Genomic DNA, 17,369 nt, shown 5'->3' on the forward strand with positions numbered 1-17,369 from the left:
GTAGCCGCGGCCCCGCCCCCAAAGGGAGAGCTCGGCCCGGGCCCCGCCCCCACGCACAGCGCTTCAGCGGGCCCCGCCCCCACGGCGACTTCCCGTTTTAGCCCGGCCCGCGAGCCGCGTCCGCTGGTACCCGCCGCAGGCCCGAGTCTGTTGCCATCACACTCGTCAGAACGTGCGGCATGGCTGGAACTGAGCATGCGCAGTAATATCCAGAGACGCCGCTGCCCTGGCGAGGGCTAGGGACTCGGGTGACAGTTACCCGGCCAGGGCAGGGAGAGCTGTCTCCAGGAGCTGCAAAAATAGGGTGGGGGTCGGGGAGGGGCAACGGGGCTTTCCCCACCCTCCCGGCAGGCCGGTGCCGCTCAGCTCCCGCTTCCCAGGCCTGTGTTCTTGGAGGCGTGGTGCCTCCCAGTGCCTCGACCCAGCAGCGCTTCCCCATCTGGGCTGAGGTATGGCGCTGCTAAAGGAAACTTGGAAGTGTCCCCCCCACCCATCTGTCACAATTTGCTCCCCCCTGCTGGACGGGAGCCTGGTGAACGGCAGAGGCGGCACAACAGCACACCCACCGATGTCCGCAACTGCAATCTGTGACGGTGGCAGTTTGCAAAATTACACTGGCTCTTGCTCCCACTGAAGTTAATAAAATCTCCCCCCTGTGTTTTGCGCTGCATGTATCCGATGAAGTGAGCTGTAGCTCACGAAAGCTCATGCTCAAATAAATTGGTTAGTCTCTAAGGTGCCACAAGTCCTCCTTTTCTTCTTACTGAAGTTAATGGGAGTTTTAACAGTGACTGCAGTGCGAGCAGGATTGGGTCCGTGGTGCATAAACTCATCAAAGTAAGGACTTTGGCTTTTATTCCTTTGGAAGAGCTACATGCATAGTTATGGCTCATAAATAACAAGGTTTTATAAAAAGCTGTGATGGAACAGTGTAAACATGATTTGGGGCTACAAGAAAAAGTTAAAGATCTTTTTGTTTCTCAGTGTTGGTCTACATGTCCTAAGGTCCTTTCTGAATGTGTGCCTGGATTCTGCTACGGGAGTGTCAGAAAAATTAAAATAATACAAATTCTTCTTGTTTTTTTGTGTTTTAAGTTATCTGTTTTAGGCATCTCTTGAAAAATGGTGAGTGCGGAATCCAGTGGTTGTTAAGGAGTCAGTCTCTTCTGAACAACAACAGTGAATCTGAAGCTTCACTTCAGAATGAATTTTTGTAGGTGAATTACAAATCCTTGGACACCTAGTCTTAGAATGAAATGCTAATAAAGTTATGTGAAGGGGTGGAGGTAATAGAAATTGAAAGGATGCCAATATTTTGCATCATTTATCAATCACAACAATTTATAAATGACAACAAAATTTATACCTTACTACAGTTAATATTTGTGGTGTTTGCAATAAAGTTCTGCATTTTCAGATTTTTAGCGAGTATATTCATCAAGAATATAATCATGCATTGTTAAAATGCATTATTTTGAATACTTGGATAATATTATTGAAACATTTATTATTTTTATAATGTCTAACCAGGAAAATCAATCAAAGTTGAATAATGACCTGTTTCAAGAGATTAATTTTCTTGACACTTATTTTCTTTACGATTCATTATCTTATTTTTTTCTAAAATAGGTCAATACCAGTTCTTTCAGATTAATATTCTTTAAACAGACTGAAACAGACAACTGTTCCTGAGCTTTTAACAATAGGAGGGCCATATGTAGTCAGAGTTCAAATTGAAGTAATACATCAATTTTTAACCGTATTTTTGGGGTGTCAATTTTCTTTTTAATTATGCAATATTAATGTGATGATACTTCAGTAATTGTGTTAGTTCTGCTAGTTATGTATATTGTGAAAAATTATACATGTAATTATTCATCACATTTAACATAATAAGAATGGAAACCATCTCTGTCTTCTGCGGTTTTGCAGAGGCGGGTTTCCTTTACCAACTGTAATCTTGCTCAAAAGCTTGTTTAGTTGGACTTCTAAGTACTACCTCTTTCTCTCATTTGTCAGACCTTTGTTTTTCCCTTTAAGCCTTTCCTTAGATAATAATTCCCATTTACTCTTGTCATAAATATAAAGGGAAGGGTAAACCCCTTTGAAATCCCTCCTGGCCAGGGGAAAGCTCCTCTCACCTGTAAAGGTTTAAGAAGCTAAAGGTAACCTCGCTGGCACCTGACCAAAATGACCAACGAGGAGACAAGATACTTTCAAAAGCTGGGAGGAGGGAGAGAGACAAAGGGTCTGTGTGTCTGTCTATATTCTGTCTTTGCCGGGGATAGACCAGGAAGGGAGTCTTAGAACTTTTAGTAAGTAATCTAGCTAGGTACGTGTTAGATTATGATTTCTTTAAATGGCTGAGAAAAGAACTGTGCTGAATAGAATAACTATTTCTGTCTGTGTATCTTTTTTGTAACTTAAGGTTTTGCATAGAGGGGTTCTCTATGTTTTGAATCTAATTACCCTGTAAGGTATCTACCATCCTGATTTTACAGGGGGGATTTCTTTATTTCTGTTTACTTCTATTTTTATTAAAAGTCTTCTTGTAAGAAAACTGAATGCTTTTTCATTGTTCTCAGATCCAAGGGTTTGGGTCTGTGGTCACCTATGCAAATTGGTGAGGCTTTTTATCCAACATTTCCCAGGAAAGGGGGGGTGCAAGTGTTGGGAGGATTGTTCTTAAGATCCAAGGGTCTGGGTCTGTAGTCACCTAGGCAAATTGGTGAGGCTTTTTACCAAACCTTGTCCAGGAAGTGGAGTGCAAGGTTTTGGGAAGTATTTTGGGGGGAAAGATGCATCCAAACTGCTCTTCCCCAGTAACCAGTATTAGTTTGGTGGTGGTAGCGGCCAATCCAAGGACAAAGGGTGGAATATTTTGTACCTTGGGGAAGTTTTGACCTAAGCTGGTAAAGATAAGCTTAGGAGGGTTTTCATGCAGGTCCCCACATCTGTACCCTAGAGTTCAGAGTGGGGGAGGAACCTTGACAACTCTCATGAAACCACATTTCTTCAGAAAATATAAGTTAGCATTTGTGACACAACTGAATGCTGTTGGCTGGAGTGGGATAAATCCAGAACTCTAATGGATGGAACAATATGTTAATATAAAGTATTACGAGATTTAGAGAATCTAAAACTCCATTGCTTCATCAGGGTTACACATGCGTTTGAGAGTAAAAATTGTCCCATGGCATTTACAGTCTAAGCAGAAGGGTTCAGTGCTTGCTTTCTGCACAGCAGGTAACACAACTCTGAATCAGCTGGCATGAAGAGCCCATATGGGATGGAATTCACACTTCCCCACAAGAAGTCTGTGTAACTGTTTGGGGAACTAAGTGGGAGCAGAAAGTATGGTATTCAGTCCCCAACATGCAATGGGCTCCAGGCTACAACATAGCTCCTCCATTGCTGATATCCCAGTGTCCCAGTGTATGGACTAGAATAGTGACTGCACATTTTGGGGGTGGGGGGTTGACAACCCTAGATTATATAGCCATAAGTGGCATGGCTCGAGCCCCCAAAATCCCATTTGTGCTGAACCATTTGGAACTAGCCTCAGTGCTGGAATATTTGAATTCATTGGAGAAACCCACTCAGGACGCAGAAGGCCGTATGTTAGGTCACAGCACAGCCCATTTATACAGCCCAACTGCAGAGTTTATGTAGTGCAGAGGGCCTTATGCTGGACTGAATTTCATCCAGTGTGAGAGGCCACCTCTTCCCAAAATTTAAAATCATCTTTACTGTAACGTGTCAGGGCTCTACTGGCCTACGCAAAAAAGATCCATTTACTAAACTTGCATCCCCTGCATATTTTAATACTAAACCACAGACTTGGCAGAATATTTTGGGGGACGTTTCCATAAGTATAAATGACTTCTAAGAATTGCTTTGAAAATTGATGCACAAGGCTAGCAGTTCTTAGTCCTGATCCAAACATAAACAGACAGAGTATGTTATGATACTGCATAACCCGTAACATGATTCCAATGAATAGAACATAGAATATCGGGGTTGGAAGGGACCTCAGGAGATCATCTAGTCCAACCCTCTGCTCAAAGCAGGACCAATCCCCAATTTTTGCCCCAGATCCCTAAATGGCCCCCTCAAGGATTGAACTCACAACCCTGGGTTTAGCAGGCCAATGCTCAAACCACTGAGCTATCTCTCCCCCCCTGCTAATTATTACTTATTTGTCTTTTGGTAGCACCTAGAGGCCATGACCCCATTGTGCCAGTGTAACCCACACACCTCCTGGGTGTGGTGTTCTGTCCCATCTAGTGGCACCGAGACCAATTAGATTGAATCTGCTCTACAGCTGTAGCTAATAGCCAGTAGAGGCTCATGCTTGAAGCCACAGAGGCTCCAGCTTTGATCCTGCCTCCCAACGACCAGGGTCTCTTGGCATTACAAGTGGGGGCTCGTCTGGGATTTCAACTGGGAAGTCTCTGAAGCTCGGGACGCGCTTCCTTAGCTAGGGGACGTATGTAACCCACACACCTCCTCCTGGGTGTGGTGTTCTGTCCCATCTAGTGGCACCAAGACCTATTAGAGCAGAGGTGGGCAAACTACAGCCTGCGGGCCACATCCGGCCTGCAGGACCATCGTGCCTGACCCCTGAGCTCCTGGCCGGGGAGGCTAGCCCCCGGCCCCTCCCCCGCAGTGACAACGACACGCTGCTAGTGCTCTGGCCTGCTGGGCAGCATGGGCAGCATGGCTGGCTCCAGCAGGGCTGTGAGCTCCTGCCGCTCTGAGCAGCATGGTAAGGGGATGGGGGGGGGGGTTGGGTAAGGGGCAAGGGATCCTGAGGGACAGTCAGGGGACAGGGAGCAGGGGGCGGTTGGATGGGGCGGAGGTTCTGGGGGGGAACGGTCAGGGGATGGGAAAAGGGGAGGGATTGGTTAGGTGTGGGAGTACTGGGGGGGGCGGTTAGGGGGTGGGGGTATGGATAGGGGGCAGGGCAGTCAGGGGATGGGGAGTAGGGGGGGTTGGATAGGCATGGGAGTCCCAGGGGGGCTGTCAGGGGACGGGGGTGTGGACAGGGGGCGGGGCAGTCGGGGACAGGGAGCAGGGGGGTTTGGTTAGAGGGTGGAGTCCCGGGGGGCAGTTAGGGGTGGGGGTCCCGGGAGCCGAGGGCGTGGTCAGGGGACAAGGAGCAGGGAAGGTTGGATGGGTCGGAGGTTCTGAGGGGGGGCAGTCAGGGGGCAGGAAGTGGGAGCGGGCGGTTGGGGGCGGGGGCCAAGCTGTTTGGGGAGGCACAGCCTTCCCTACCCGGCCCTCCATACAGTTTCACAACCCTGATGTGGCTCTCGGGCCAAAAAGTTTGCCCACCCCTGAATTAGAGAAAGAGATTGAGTCAGCGCTACAGACTTAGCTAACAACCAGTTGGCTCATGCTTTAAGCTTCAGAGGCTCCAGGTTCGATCCTGTCTGTCGGCATCAAACTAGGTACTTGCAATGCAGATACAACACCGTGCATCTGCAACCCAATAGTTGCTCCAGGTGTTTCACAACTTAGCTAATTCTTCCAATCGATCATCCCAGAACAAATCAACCTATATTCAAGTTTCCCAGGAGCACTCGCTTCCAGAAATACTACAGAGTTTAACAGGATGGAAGTCTCAAGAGCGCACCAAAATGGTTCTGCCAAAAACAGTGTGGGTGTGTGGCTGTGATCAATCATTGCAAGGACAAGTGAGGCCAGTCACCATTAACTACTCTTTTAACATCTCTGAAAGAGGTTTTTTTTCCCCTTGTAGTAAAGACAACCAATGGGATTCTGTGGGAGCCTTCCTAGAATTTTACATTGCTAATTAGAATGCTTGTGAGGCACACTTTGTCAAATCCATCTTAATGGGCCTCACAATGTCATTCTATTAATAGCATAAAGGGGGTCATGCCTGCAGCCCTTACACATTTAACAGACATTGACTTGAATTGGAACCAAGAAGAAATCAATGAAAGTTGTGTGTGTATAATCACAGTGTGACTGGGTCCCAATGAATGTATTTATTACTCTCCGTGAGTCCATTTTTCCCCAGCTGGTTCAAAGACCATTTTATTTTATACTAGAAACATTTTAATTCAAAATTTAGTCTTTCATTCAGTTTCATCTCCATTTGCTTTGGTTGTAATTTGTGTTTATTTACAACGGCCCTAGTTTTGCTATAAAATCAGGGTTTATATTCATTTGAGCTGAAAGATGTTTAAGTTTAAAAATAAAACATGTCAAAAGAGGGTTTCCAACAAAAGTGTTATTCCTTTTCTCTTAAATAAATGTGGGATTGATGTTTTTACATTGCATTTTTAGAAGGAGTGAGTTGTCTCTGTTTTTGCAGGCCAGACTTGATTAACTCTGACTAGGTTGACCTGCTATGGAGATACAGGCAGATATTCTGAACTGGGGATGAGGTGGGCTTTATGCCACCTTTGCAGTCAAGTGTCATAAAGCTACTATGCTGGCCCTATGCCACAAGTGGAGTACCTAGATAGTAGGTAAAACCAGCCTCTGACTCCTTTATTCTGCTGAAGATGGAGCAGCACAAAACAGCAGAAGGAGGCCGGAATTAGGCCCAGGATCCATATCCTGGCTTTGGTGATCTACAGGCAGAAGATTTTTTCAGAAGAATCAGCCCCTCAAACCATCCTTTTATTCACCACCTGTTGTACATCACAGCAGTTAAATGATTAAAATATTTAGCTTTCTTTTAGCAGAAGAGAAGTTGGGTAGTAAAAGAAACATCACTATCTATCTAAATTACTGCTTTGCTTGAGTGTTGCGTCAGCAAATTATTCTAAATGTAAGGCTTTTCTTTTTACTTTAGTGGGTATAAAATGTCTACACTTACTCTTGACAGCATTGCAATATTTTTCTTAATTTCTTGGTTCCCACAGCTTGTTACACCTACTCTTTGAATATCAAACATTTCTGGCAGAAATGTGTTCAACACATACTGTACTCTATTTAGATATTCTCCTGAGTGGAAATATGTCACATATAAATCTTGTATTGGCAAGTATTTGCAAGGCTTTATAGCATTTGATTTCTCAGAGTTTAATTTTAAATTGAAAAAGGAAGCATTACTCAGGATTACCATCACATACCACCATTTTAGATGCAGCTAATGGCACAGATTTGTCACCAAAGGAATTTAGTTCAACTTTGATCTTCTTCTGCTTCTTATTAAAGTAAAGTTAGTGCTAATTTAAAGAGACAGGTGTTAGCCCTAGCAACAAACATCTTTTATTTGAGCCTGATCCAACAACAGTTGAAGTCAATGAGAGTCCTTCCGTAGACCTAAATGATCAGTAGATTAAGCTTTTTGTCCATAAAACAGACTGAACAGAGAAAGCTTCCTTCCGTGTGTGTGCCTCAGTCTTGACCTGGATGGCTATCCTTTATGAGGGTGAATGTCATCCTTTGGATGAGAGACAGCTGGCTAAAACCTAATTCAAACAAGATGGAAATGATGGATGAAGAAAGGATGTTGAGGGTTTGATGAGTAATAGTTTGCCCACCTTTTGTTCGAGAGTTTTACAATTTTGGAGTGCTCTGCTAGTTGCTTCTGGAATTCCAGATGGCAATGGAAATTAAATTAATTCTTTAAATTAAGAAAGTGCTTCTCTAAATTAAGAAAGTGCCAGTATTTATGGCAATATCAGACATTTACCAGATCAATAAAATATGTCAGTAATATCTGTAGTTTGTAATATTTCTAGCAGAAATATTAAAAGACCAAAACAGTATAAGGCTAATAATTAATAGCATGTGCTTTTCTCCTGTCATATAGAATCCAGAAATTGGGACTACTCAGCATGCTTAATGTTAAGAATAATGCTTAAATGCTTTGCAGGGCTAGGACTAGATAGCTCAGCCTCTTGCAAATGTCTTTATTTTGGATAACTGCAGTCAGAAGATATTTTGTAATAGAAATATAGTTACAAAAAATCTTCCCATGTAAATTTGGAAAGCAGTTTTGAGTTGGTCAAACAATTACATTTATAATCAAGGCAACTACATCTCTAGTCCTGAACTTCAATTTGACATCGCTTTAGATACTAAAATTGCTCATACAAAGTTTCTAACCCCATTGTCACTGTGGCTTTTTGTTTTTGAGAAGTGTTGTGCACACAGATTCCACTTCTGTTGTACATGCGCCCCATGCACGAGATCAAATTCTTTTGGCCAGCAGTGTCTACTGGGGCAGCTCTCTGCAGCGCCCTAGATACTCTCATGCCTTACCTCCCCGCCCCAAACTGAGGGCATAAAGGGCAAAGCAGGCCAATTGTCCCTCAGTTCCTCTCCCAATACAGAATCTAGGGGTATATGACTCTGTAGTAGTCAGAAGGAAGGGGGTCGTGAAATTCATGTGGATAACACATCTCAAATAACCAGTTACCGTGCGGTACATAACATTTTTCTCTTTTTCAAGTGATTGTCAATATGTATTCCCCATCTGGTGATTCAGAAGCAGTGACCTCATAGACGGTGGATGTTCAGAGTCTCTTTACAGAATGCTTCCAGGGCCTCAAAGGGAAGACCCATTAACCCAGATCAAACTATATTAAGATCCCAGCCTGGGGAGAATACATGAATGAGGCCCTTCAAGAACCTAGCTATCTGACAGATTCCCCTGGGCTCAGATCACTATCTTCTCCCCTACCCCAGGACAGGAGTCTGGTACTTTTTGTTTTTATCTATGGTAAACAGACCTATTGTCTGGCATGCCTACTTGTAGAAGATATGCTGTAGGATAGAGCCCTTCGCAACCCATTCATGGTTGCTAGTGAATTGCCCGCTTCACTGGTTTGCTTGGATATTGTGAAAGCCTGGCAGGGTTACTGATGTGATTTTGTGATGAATACACCAGAAGTATTCAAACCCAGCTGAAGGTACTCTAAAGTACTGGTCTGCCTTTTTGGAGGTTGACACCACAGATGCTAGGGTCTGCCAAAGATGTTTTTCTGGCTCTAACAGCCCCTCATTAAATGGCAGGGCCAATCTTCCATGCATTGACATGTGCAAAGTGTCAAGCAGCTTGTGAGATTTTTTTCTGCACTACCTTTACAGGGATTTCAATAGTAACTGTCATTCAGAGCTGAAGTTCTTGAAATGTCTTATAATCACCTGGCTGAATAGAAGTAGTGGGCATAACTGCATCACCTGGGGAGGATGAGGAGATAGCTGCTGGAATCAGATGTTATTAGTTTGCAGGTGTTCATCTTCACTTCCCTGTTCTTCTTGCTGAAGAGTGTGAGGAGTAAGCGCCACCTATGCCTCTTGAATAACCCTGTGGGACTTTCCAGGGGATGGAGATCTAGCTTTAGAGGAGGAAGCAGAGCTCAGTTTCCTTGCTGGCTGCATGTCACAGGCCCTCAGTAGGGCCAGGATCTAACATTATCTAACAGGGGTCAGGGTCTAGTTGCAATGCAGATGGATACCATGGTGAGCGCGCTTTCCTAGATCCCTTATGGTTATAGTAATGGTCCTAGACTCGCTGTCTGACCAATAAGGGTCAAGTGAATGGGGCTGAGGTGAGTGGGTAGTGGATGCTCTAAAGTGGAGGAAGAACAGGTGTACTCCTCCTCTAGCAGCAGGGCTACCCTCACAGGGGTTCCAGGGTGAGCTAAGTCTGCCTTTTGTTGGAACTGAAGAAGTGTTTAGCACCATCATGGTGTCATTAGTCAGTACTGTACAAGGCACTCTCAGAGACACAGACAATAATGGTGACAGGCTGTGCAGTCCTTTTGGTACAGAGTGATCTGAGAAATAGTTTGGTACTCTCAGTGGTGAGAGCAACTGTTTTGTGATGGCTAGCACCTTGGTTGCAGGTGCCAGGGCTGTCAGCATTAGGTATGCTGATGTAGGTTCCAAGCAATTGGTACCAGGTGAAGTACTGAGGTTCACTCAAAACGGTAGTGTTGTTTGGAGACTGGGCTCTGTCAGGGTGTCAGAGGAACCCAATTTTGGCAGTGAACCCTTTGAGCAGCCTGAAGTGATGTATGCCTTTTATTTTTACTTGGTCCTGGAGAGGGTGAAGAATCAGTTTTCCTTTCTACCCCCTTTCATATGACAGCTGGTGGGTCACTTTAGTGAAAATGAAGTTGGTGGGTCACTTTAGTGAAAGGTTTGGCAATCACAACTCTAACAGACCTGAACAGGCTTCATCCCTTAGCGCTCCTGTGAGTTGTGGTTTAACTCCGAGCTCCTGGGCTCATTCACCAAAGAAGGCATCATCTATTGAGACTGGTATAGCAGCTAAGTCCTCCTCCAGCTGTTACAAATTGGCTGTGAACTGCATAGATGGGCTTCTGTCATTTTGGTGTAGGGTGACCAGTTGTCCCGATTTTATAGGGACAGTCCTGATATTTGGGTTTGTTTTTTTTTAATATGAGCTTCTATTACCCCACTACCTCCTCCTGATTTTTCACACTTGCTATCTAGGTCACCCTATTTTGGTGGGATGAAAGGAAAGAGAGGAGATATAGAAAGGATTAAGGTAAAATGTTATATTGGAGTATGAAAGTAAATTCCTAATGAGAAGTAATAAATCATTACTAAATAATGTGGTTTTTTTTTAAAATCAGCACGGTAACCATCTGTGGTTGGAGATTTATTTATGGGTCTTACTCTTGCAGGCCTTACTCAGGTAAAACTTCCAAAGCTATCAGTTCTGTGCTTTCCCAAGGGTGTATATATCAAGAAATTACAGAGTAGTTCAATCAGAGTTTTTATTTCTAAAGACATAACACCAGTCAGCAAAAATAGTTTTTAAAATTTGGGGCTGACTCTTAGTTTTCCATTTGGAAGGTTTCCAGCTTCTACTTTTCTACCATTTGTTCCTGCTAAGTCAGAACTCGACTGTCCTTCTCTCTATCCTACATTATTAGAGGTAAAGCTGTACTCTTTGAACAGTAGTGTTCATTGCCGTGTTATGAAGCCATATGAAATGTGAGGATGGAATGTGGGTTGTTTGAGGTTTTTGCTTTGTCTTCTGTATGAGAGTTCAGAGAGATTTCCTTATTTATTTAGAGTGAAAGATACACGTGAAGACTTTGCCCCTATGAAATATTCCCACAAGGAATCCACACTGAAATAAGAACAATCTGGTGAGTCATCCTTAGGCTTGGAAGGATTAGATTTTTATGGGCAAATGTCAGTAACTGTTGATTTTACTGCACACACACTAACACAAAAAAAAATTTCCTTTTGATAATAATCAAAATTTGCAGATATGCGAAGTCAGACAAGCAATGCTTGAGAACTTAGATTTTGATTTAAGGATATTGACTTGGTATATTTTGACGTGATGTTGTTAACTTGTGGCTAACGGCAACAAACTTAATTTTTTTAATCTCAACATCTACTGTCATTAAATAATTGTCTGTCCCACCCCCCATTTCTCCCAACTTCGAAAATTTAAATAGATAAAAATAAATGCTTAAAAATAAACAAGTATTATCTGTTGAAAATATATAAAAAAAAACCAAAAATTGCATTCTGCCAAGCCTAGTCATATTGATGTCAAATGCTTGCGCGTGCTATAGAGCTGAAGTAGTATTTTTGCTGAGTCACTCTGAGGTTAGATCGATTTTGTCTGCTCCAATAAAAGAGGGGTTAGAATGTGTGTCTCTCCGGCAGATAGATCTAGGGGCAGAGAGATCCAGACAAGAAAATTCTATAATGAAATCCTGGCTCTACAACAGTTAGACTGCTGCTGTGCTGAGACCTCTGCCTATCATGTTCACCAATATTGTTTCATTGTTTCCTTGTACTCCCCCGTATGTCTGTATCCACCTTGTTTTCCACAGAGATTGTAAGCTCCTTGGGGCAGGACCCATCTTTTTTTATTCTATGTTTGTGCAGCACCTAGCACAGTGGGGTCCTGATCCATGACCAGGGCTCCTAAGTACTACTGTAATACAAATAATAAAATAATAATCAGAATAATAAGTCAATAGAACCAGGATTTCATGCTAGGCACAACCAAGCTATCTTTTGCTGTTGTTTAATTTAACATTAAGGTCAAACCCCAGGAAAAGGATAAGTTTCCACTCTATCCAAGATGTGTATATGCTCTGCTTAGTGCAAAGTGCTAATTATACTATTTTTGCCTCTGAGGAAGAACTATATTATTCACAGTTATTATAAAGCTGAGGTTTAATAGTGTGCACATTTTACCTGTGGTTGGGTTGTCAGCTATTTCTATAGTCCTTCTAACTGTTTCATGATCTGCTATATGAGCAGAGACAACATCCTATTTCATTTTTATTGTTTTCAGTTATAAATAATAGCAATAATAAATAGTATCTTACATTTTTATAGCCCATTTCATCCTGAAGAATAAAAAAGAACCAGTGTCGCACGCGTGTGCGTGAGTGAGAGAGACACACAAGTCTATCCATATTTGGTTGCATAGATTTTCTAGACTTTGAGTATAGTCATCATAATTATGTAAATAAAGTTATTTTAAAAACAAACTAGAATTCTAGAGCACTGTCCCAGCCACTATTTCAACCTGGGGGAAAAAAGCCATTTAACAAATTAAGAAATGTTTTAGGTTCTCCCCCCCCACCCTTGAATAACTATATAATATTTTTTAAGTTTAAAAAATGGGGGAATATTTCACACTCCTAAATATTTTTCCAAAACAGGTAATGTGTGTTCAACAAAACAATTAGTCACTTAATTTGGGGATGGATATGGGAGCAAAGAATATTTTGATGTGGGCAATTTGTTCTTGTTCTGTAGGTTCAAATTATATTGAGCTAACAGGCATCTGCCTGCAACAAAATATGAAAGAAAGACATCAGCATTTTCCTTTGGGTAAGCCACATTCTTTCAATTTTCAGTCTCAAATTTAGCCAGATGTGGCTAATCATACATGCCTTCAAGACTGTATCCAGCATATTGCATGGAAGAAGGAACCTGAGAATGTTTATTTTGCATGTGAAGAATCTTGCTGCACATGGGCTTGATTCTTCAAGATGATGAACTCCCTTGGCTTTCGTTGCACCATCACACCACATGTTTGTTTAGTAATGTCCGGTGATTGATGTCTTTTGTAACTGTCTGCAATAGTGCTTAGCACACAGTTTTTTGAAAAGGTCTTAGATGTTATTTGAAGTCTTCAGTATTTCATTTTAGTCCACCTAAATGAGAACATCTCCAATTCCTGAAACTTCTTTGTGCACAAAATCACTTGCCCATGCCAGTGACTTAAATTGCTGACATTTTTTTGGTACGAGTCTTATAAATAGTAAGTATGTGTCAAGGTTCCTTCCCCACTCTGAACTCTAGGGTATAGATGTGGGGACCTGCATGAAAACCTCCTAAGCTTACTTTTACCAGCTTAGGTTAAAACTTCCCCAAGGTACAAACTATTTTACCCTTTGCCCTTGGACTTCCACTGCCACCACCAAACATTTATCTGGGTTTATTTTTATTAGGAAAGCGTCGTTTGGAAACATCTTTCCCCCCCAAAATCCTCCCAACCCTTGCACCCCACTTCCTGGGGAAGGTTTGGTAAAAATCCTCACCAATTTGCATAGGTGACCACAGACCCAAACCCTTGGATCTTAAGAACAATGAAAAAGCATTCAGTTTTCTTACAAGAAGACTTTTAATAGAAGTAAAAAAGAATCACCTCTGTAAAATCAGGATGGTAGATACCTTACAGGGTAATTAGATTCAAAACATAGAGAATCCCTCTACGCAAAACCTTAAGTTACAAAAAAGACACACAGACAGGAATATTCATTCTATTCAGCACAGCTATTTTCTCAGCCATTTAAAGAAATCATAATCTAACACATACCTAGCTAGATTACTTACTAAGTTCTAAGACTCCATTCCTGTTCTGTCCCCAGCAAAAGCATCACACAGACACACACAGACCCTTTGTTTTTCTCCCTCCTCCCAGCTTTTGAAAGTATCTTGTCTTCTCATTGGTCATTTTGGTCAGGTGCCAGCGAGGTTACCTTTAGCTTCTTAACCCTTTACAGGTGAAAGGATTTTTCCTCTGGTCAGGAGGAATTTTAAAGGTGATTACCCTTCCCTTTATATTTATGACAGTATGAAATAAGATAATACCACCAGCTTGTTTTTACCAAAACATATCTAAGAATTCTAATGGGTAAAATTAATCAAAACCAATACATTAAAATGCATTTAAATTGCAGTGTTAACTTCATCACGCTTGTGTGTAATGTTGTACTATTTGGGCATTATTTTGAGGCAAAAGGCAAAGGTAACCAAAAGGCGCAGTCCTGCAATAAGTTCTGTGCGGGCATACCCTGTCACTCAGATAGGTCTCACTGCAGGATTGGGGCCAATCCAGCAGACATTATTCATGCAAGAAGTTCCACTGAATTTAGTGGGACTGTTTCCCTAAGGATTGCTCACATGGGAAAAGGTTACAGGGACAAGTCCTAGAAACAGCAATGTTTTAAATAGATAACTGGCTGAAATTTACTCCAGTACAGAAGGTCAACACAAGCTCTATGCAGCACTAAGATCAAAATAGGGCTTGCCTTAAATGACGTATAGTCCTCATGCTGTCCCTCTGCACTAAGGTGAATTTCACCCTAAGTGCCTATCAAATTGTTCTTATTCTTCGATACATTATGTCTCCATCATTAATATAAGCAATCTTTTATGGAAGAGGAAAAGAACTTCTAATTGGCTGTATTGCTGTGCTTTATTCTTTCTTGGCTTGACTTGTCACTTGGTTACAGCATGAGTATTGAACACTAATGTCAGTCCAGGCTCTAATACCTGAGAGCACCATGCACTTTCATCTCATGGATGTTTAGGAGCTAATAAGCACTCTATACTTTCCTTTTAAATCCACCCTTTTATTGCCTTCCTTTTCTTCATCCTATAGGAAGCCCATTGGTTTGACTGAGCCTTTTTGAAGATGTTATTGTAAAGAAATGGCCTTTCTCTAGTTAACTTGTAGTTTAAAAGGTTCATTAATGCCATTCATTTAGTGCACTTTTCACGTGCAGCAACTTTGATCTGCAAGCCTTTCTTCTGGTGGAGCAATGTCCTTCACACCAATCCTTCACACCAAATGCAAAATAGAAACTACAAATACCAACAACACAGAAGAGAAGGAAACAAGGAAGGAAATGTGGGGTGAGAGGGTCTGAAGGAGGGGAGATTTGGAAACATCTTACTCCTTATTTCCCCCAGGCAGCCAGTAAAACCACTATTATTTTAGATGGGTTTGAAGACACAGGGCTTGATTGTCTCCAGTGCCAGACTGCTGGTTGGCACAGGTAGTGGGCAGGGGGAAGTGCCTTATAGCTCCCTGAGTCCAAGGGCCATTCCTACTCAGAGCTATTTCCAGGCACCTCTGATGTACATCACTCATGCAGGGTCCTTAATGGACCTTATGTCAGTACAGCAGTGCTCTCTTATACTCTATCCCTGACATGCCCTCTCTCTTCCTCAACATGCCCTGAAACCAGGAAGATAAGGAACAGAAGCAGGGACTTGCTTTGGTGCAGATGTGCCAGTAGGGAATTCCCTTCCAGCAGTGGCTGCTGAGTGTCATATAAACCTGGTTGAGACTCTGGCCCTTTATATTGTCAAGAAGAGGCCTTCCCATGTTCCCTTATAGCCTGTCAAATACTCCCATCTTCTGCAATGACTTCTTCAAGAGCCACAAATTTCTGTGGGGTTGGTGTGGGGCACAAAGTGTGTTCACCATAGATCCTACCCTTGCTTACCCCCTCTTCCTTCCTGTCTGGACCTACAGACAGCCATGTACAGCATCCACAGAAGAGAGCAATGATGCTGTGGAGGCATCTGATTCCCACTTCCCTCTAAGAAGAGATTAACACAAAGAGGAGGATCTCCTCTGCATACAAATCAGATCTCAGGGAGGTGGGATTGGGGGGAACAAGGGAAACAGACTCAGACGGTTTACATCATGGTTAGTGGAGGCTGCGCACCACATTCCCTGATATGGAGGTGGACAGTCACCACAGGTTTGGGGGTTTTTTTTGAGCTGGGGGGGATGGCAGACTTGCTCTTTTTACATTATTCTATTGCATTTCTAATTTTAGAAACTTAGCTTCTGTGATTTAGATACTAACACGAACTAATTAGTTGCAGATGATAACTCTCAGTTCCTTTTTACACAGCCTTCTTCAAAATAAGAAAGCCAGATTTCTTTCACTAGGGAAATCAGTGTGATTTATTTAACATTTAGTTCCTGCATATGCAGAAGACATTTGGTATGAAACCTTTAAAGGGATGTGTTCCTCACCATCCAATCTCAATTAGAAAGGCGTACTATCAGAATGAAACTGCTCAAGATTCTGCTTTGATGGTGTGCTTTGTTCATTTCTTTCTCTTTTGCAGAAAATGTCTATATTTTAATAAGTCCCAATGAGAAAAATGCTTTGCTGTAGGGAGAAATCTTTCTTTAAGATATTGTGATATGCCTTATTGCTTTCTTTCATTCTCTTTTTTCCTTTTCTATGTGGGGCAGCTTTTTTTTTTTTCAAAAACAAGATCCTATTCTGTTAAGCAGATCTCCATCTCATTTTGAAAGAACTCTGGCAGCAATGGCCATTCTTTATGTGAATTATACTCCTCTGCTTTGCTCTTTCATCTTTTGGGGCACGTACTTTTAGCTAGTTGTACCACAGGTAACTGAACTGTTTGTAATTCAACTTGCTGGACCGATTTAAGCAAAAACTGTTCATTGCATACACTCTAGCCGTACTATTTTAGTTTAAGAACAGTTACAGGTTTGTCCTGCATCCATACTACAGCTATTCTAAACCTTTTCAAGTTACAATGCCCTCTAGGTATGTGTCTGTTACATACCAGGGTACAATTCAGACCAGTGGGGGGCTGCGTCACCTCTGCCCTGCAACCTTGGGTGCCTTACAATGCCTTGCTGAAGTAGCTCCCACCTGGGCCACTCACTGCCTTCCAGCATGCAGTGAGTGTTTGTGTGTAACTGCAGCCTGCCAGTTACACCCTGACCCTCACAAGCCTGGGTTATACTTAAGGGTGACCCCAACACACCTCCACTCCCAGATTTAACCCCAGAAATGTATGTCCTGTACTGCCCTCTCCTGGACAGTAGAAATATTTTAAATCCATTACTCCTTTAAGGGAATAATATACCATTTTATTATCTTAAATAGAGTTACCCAGACACTTCAACTTGAACACATTGGATTAGATAAAACAGTGAAACAAGCTTATTAACTACAAAGAGAAATTTTAAGTGAGTACAAGTAATGCGGCATAAAAGTCAGAAATGGTTACAAGAAAAATACACAATGCTTACTAGTGCCTAACTTAACAAACTATATTAAATTCAAGTAAAATTCCTCACC

The 17,369-nt window shown here is 42.3% G+C and overlaps 1 protein-coding gene across 2 annotated transcripts in view; it reads left to right on the top strand.

The window, feature by feature from the left end:
- The first annotated feature begins 15,942 nt into the window (after positions 1 to 15,942).
- The window catches only part of ZNF365 (zinc finger protein 365), a 33,444-nt gene continuing 32,017 nt past the window's right edge, over positions 15,943 to 17,369 (top strand). For both annotated transcript variants that reach the window (XR_014712406.1, XM_084633947.1), the window contains exon 1: positions 15,943 to 16,001. Coding sequence is in view for 1 of the 2 variants with exons in the window: in XM_084633947.1 (XP_084490073.1) it covers positions 15,979 to 16,001 (23 nt within the window). In the remaining variant the exon portion in view is untranslated. The remainder of the gene's footprint in view (positions 16,002 to 17,369) is intronic.

The sequence above is a fragment of the Lepidochelys olivacea genome (genome assembly GCF_965140295.1).
Source record: "Lepidochelys olivacea isolate rLepOli2 genome assembly, chromosome: 7".
Lineage (NCBI taxonomy): Eukaryota > Metazoa > Chordata > Testudines > Cheloniidae > Lepidochelys > Lepidochelys olivacea.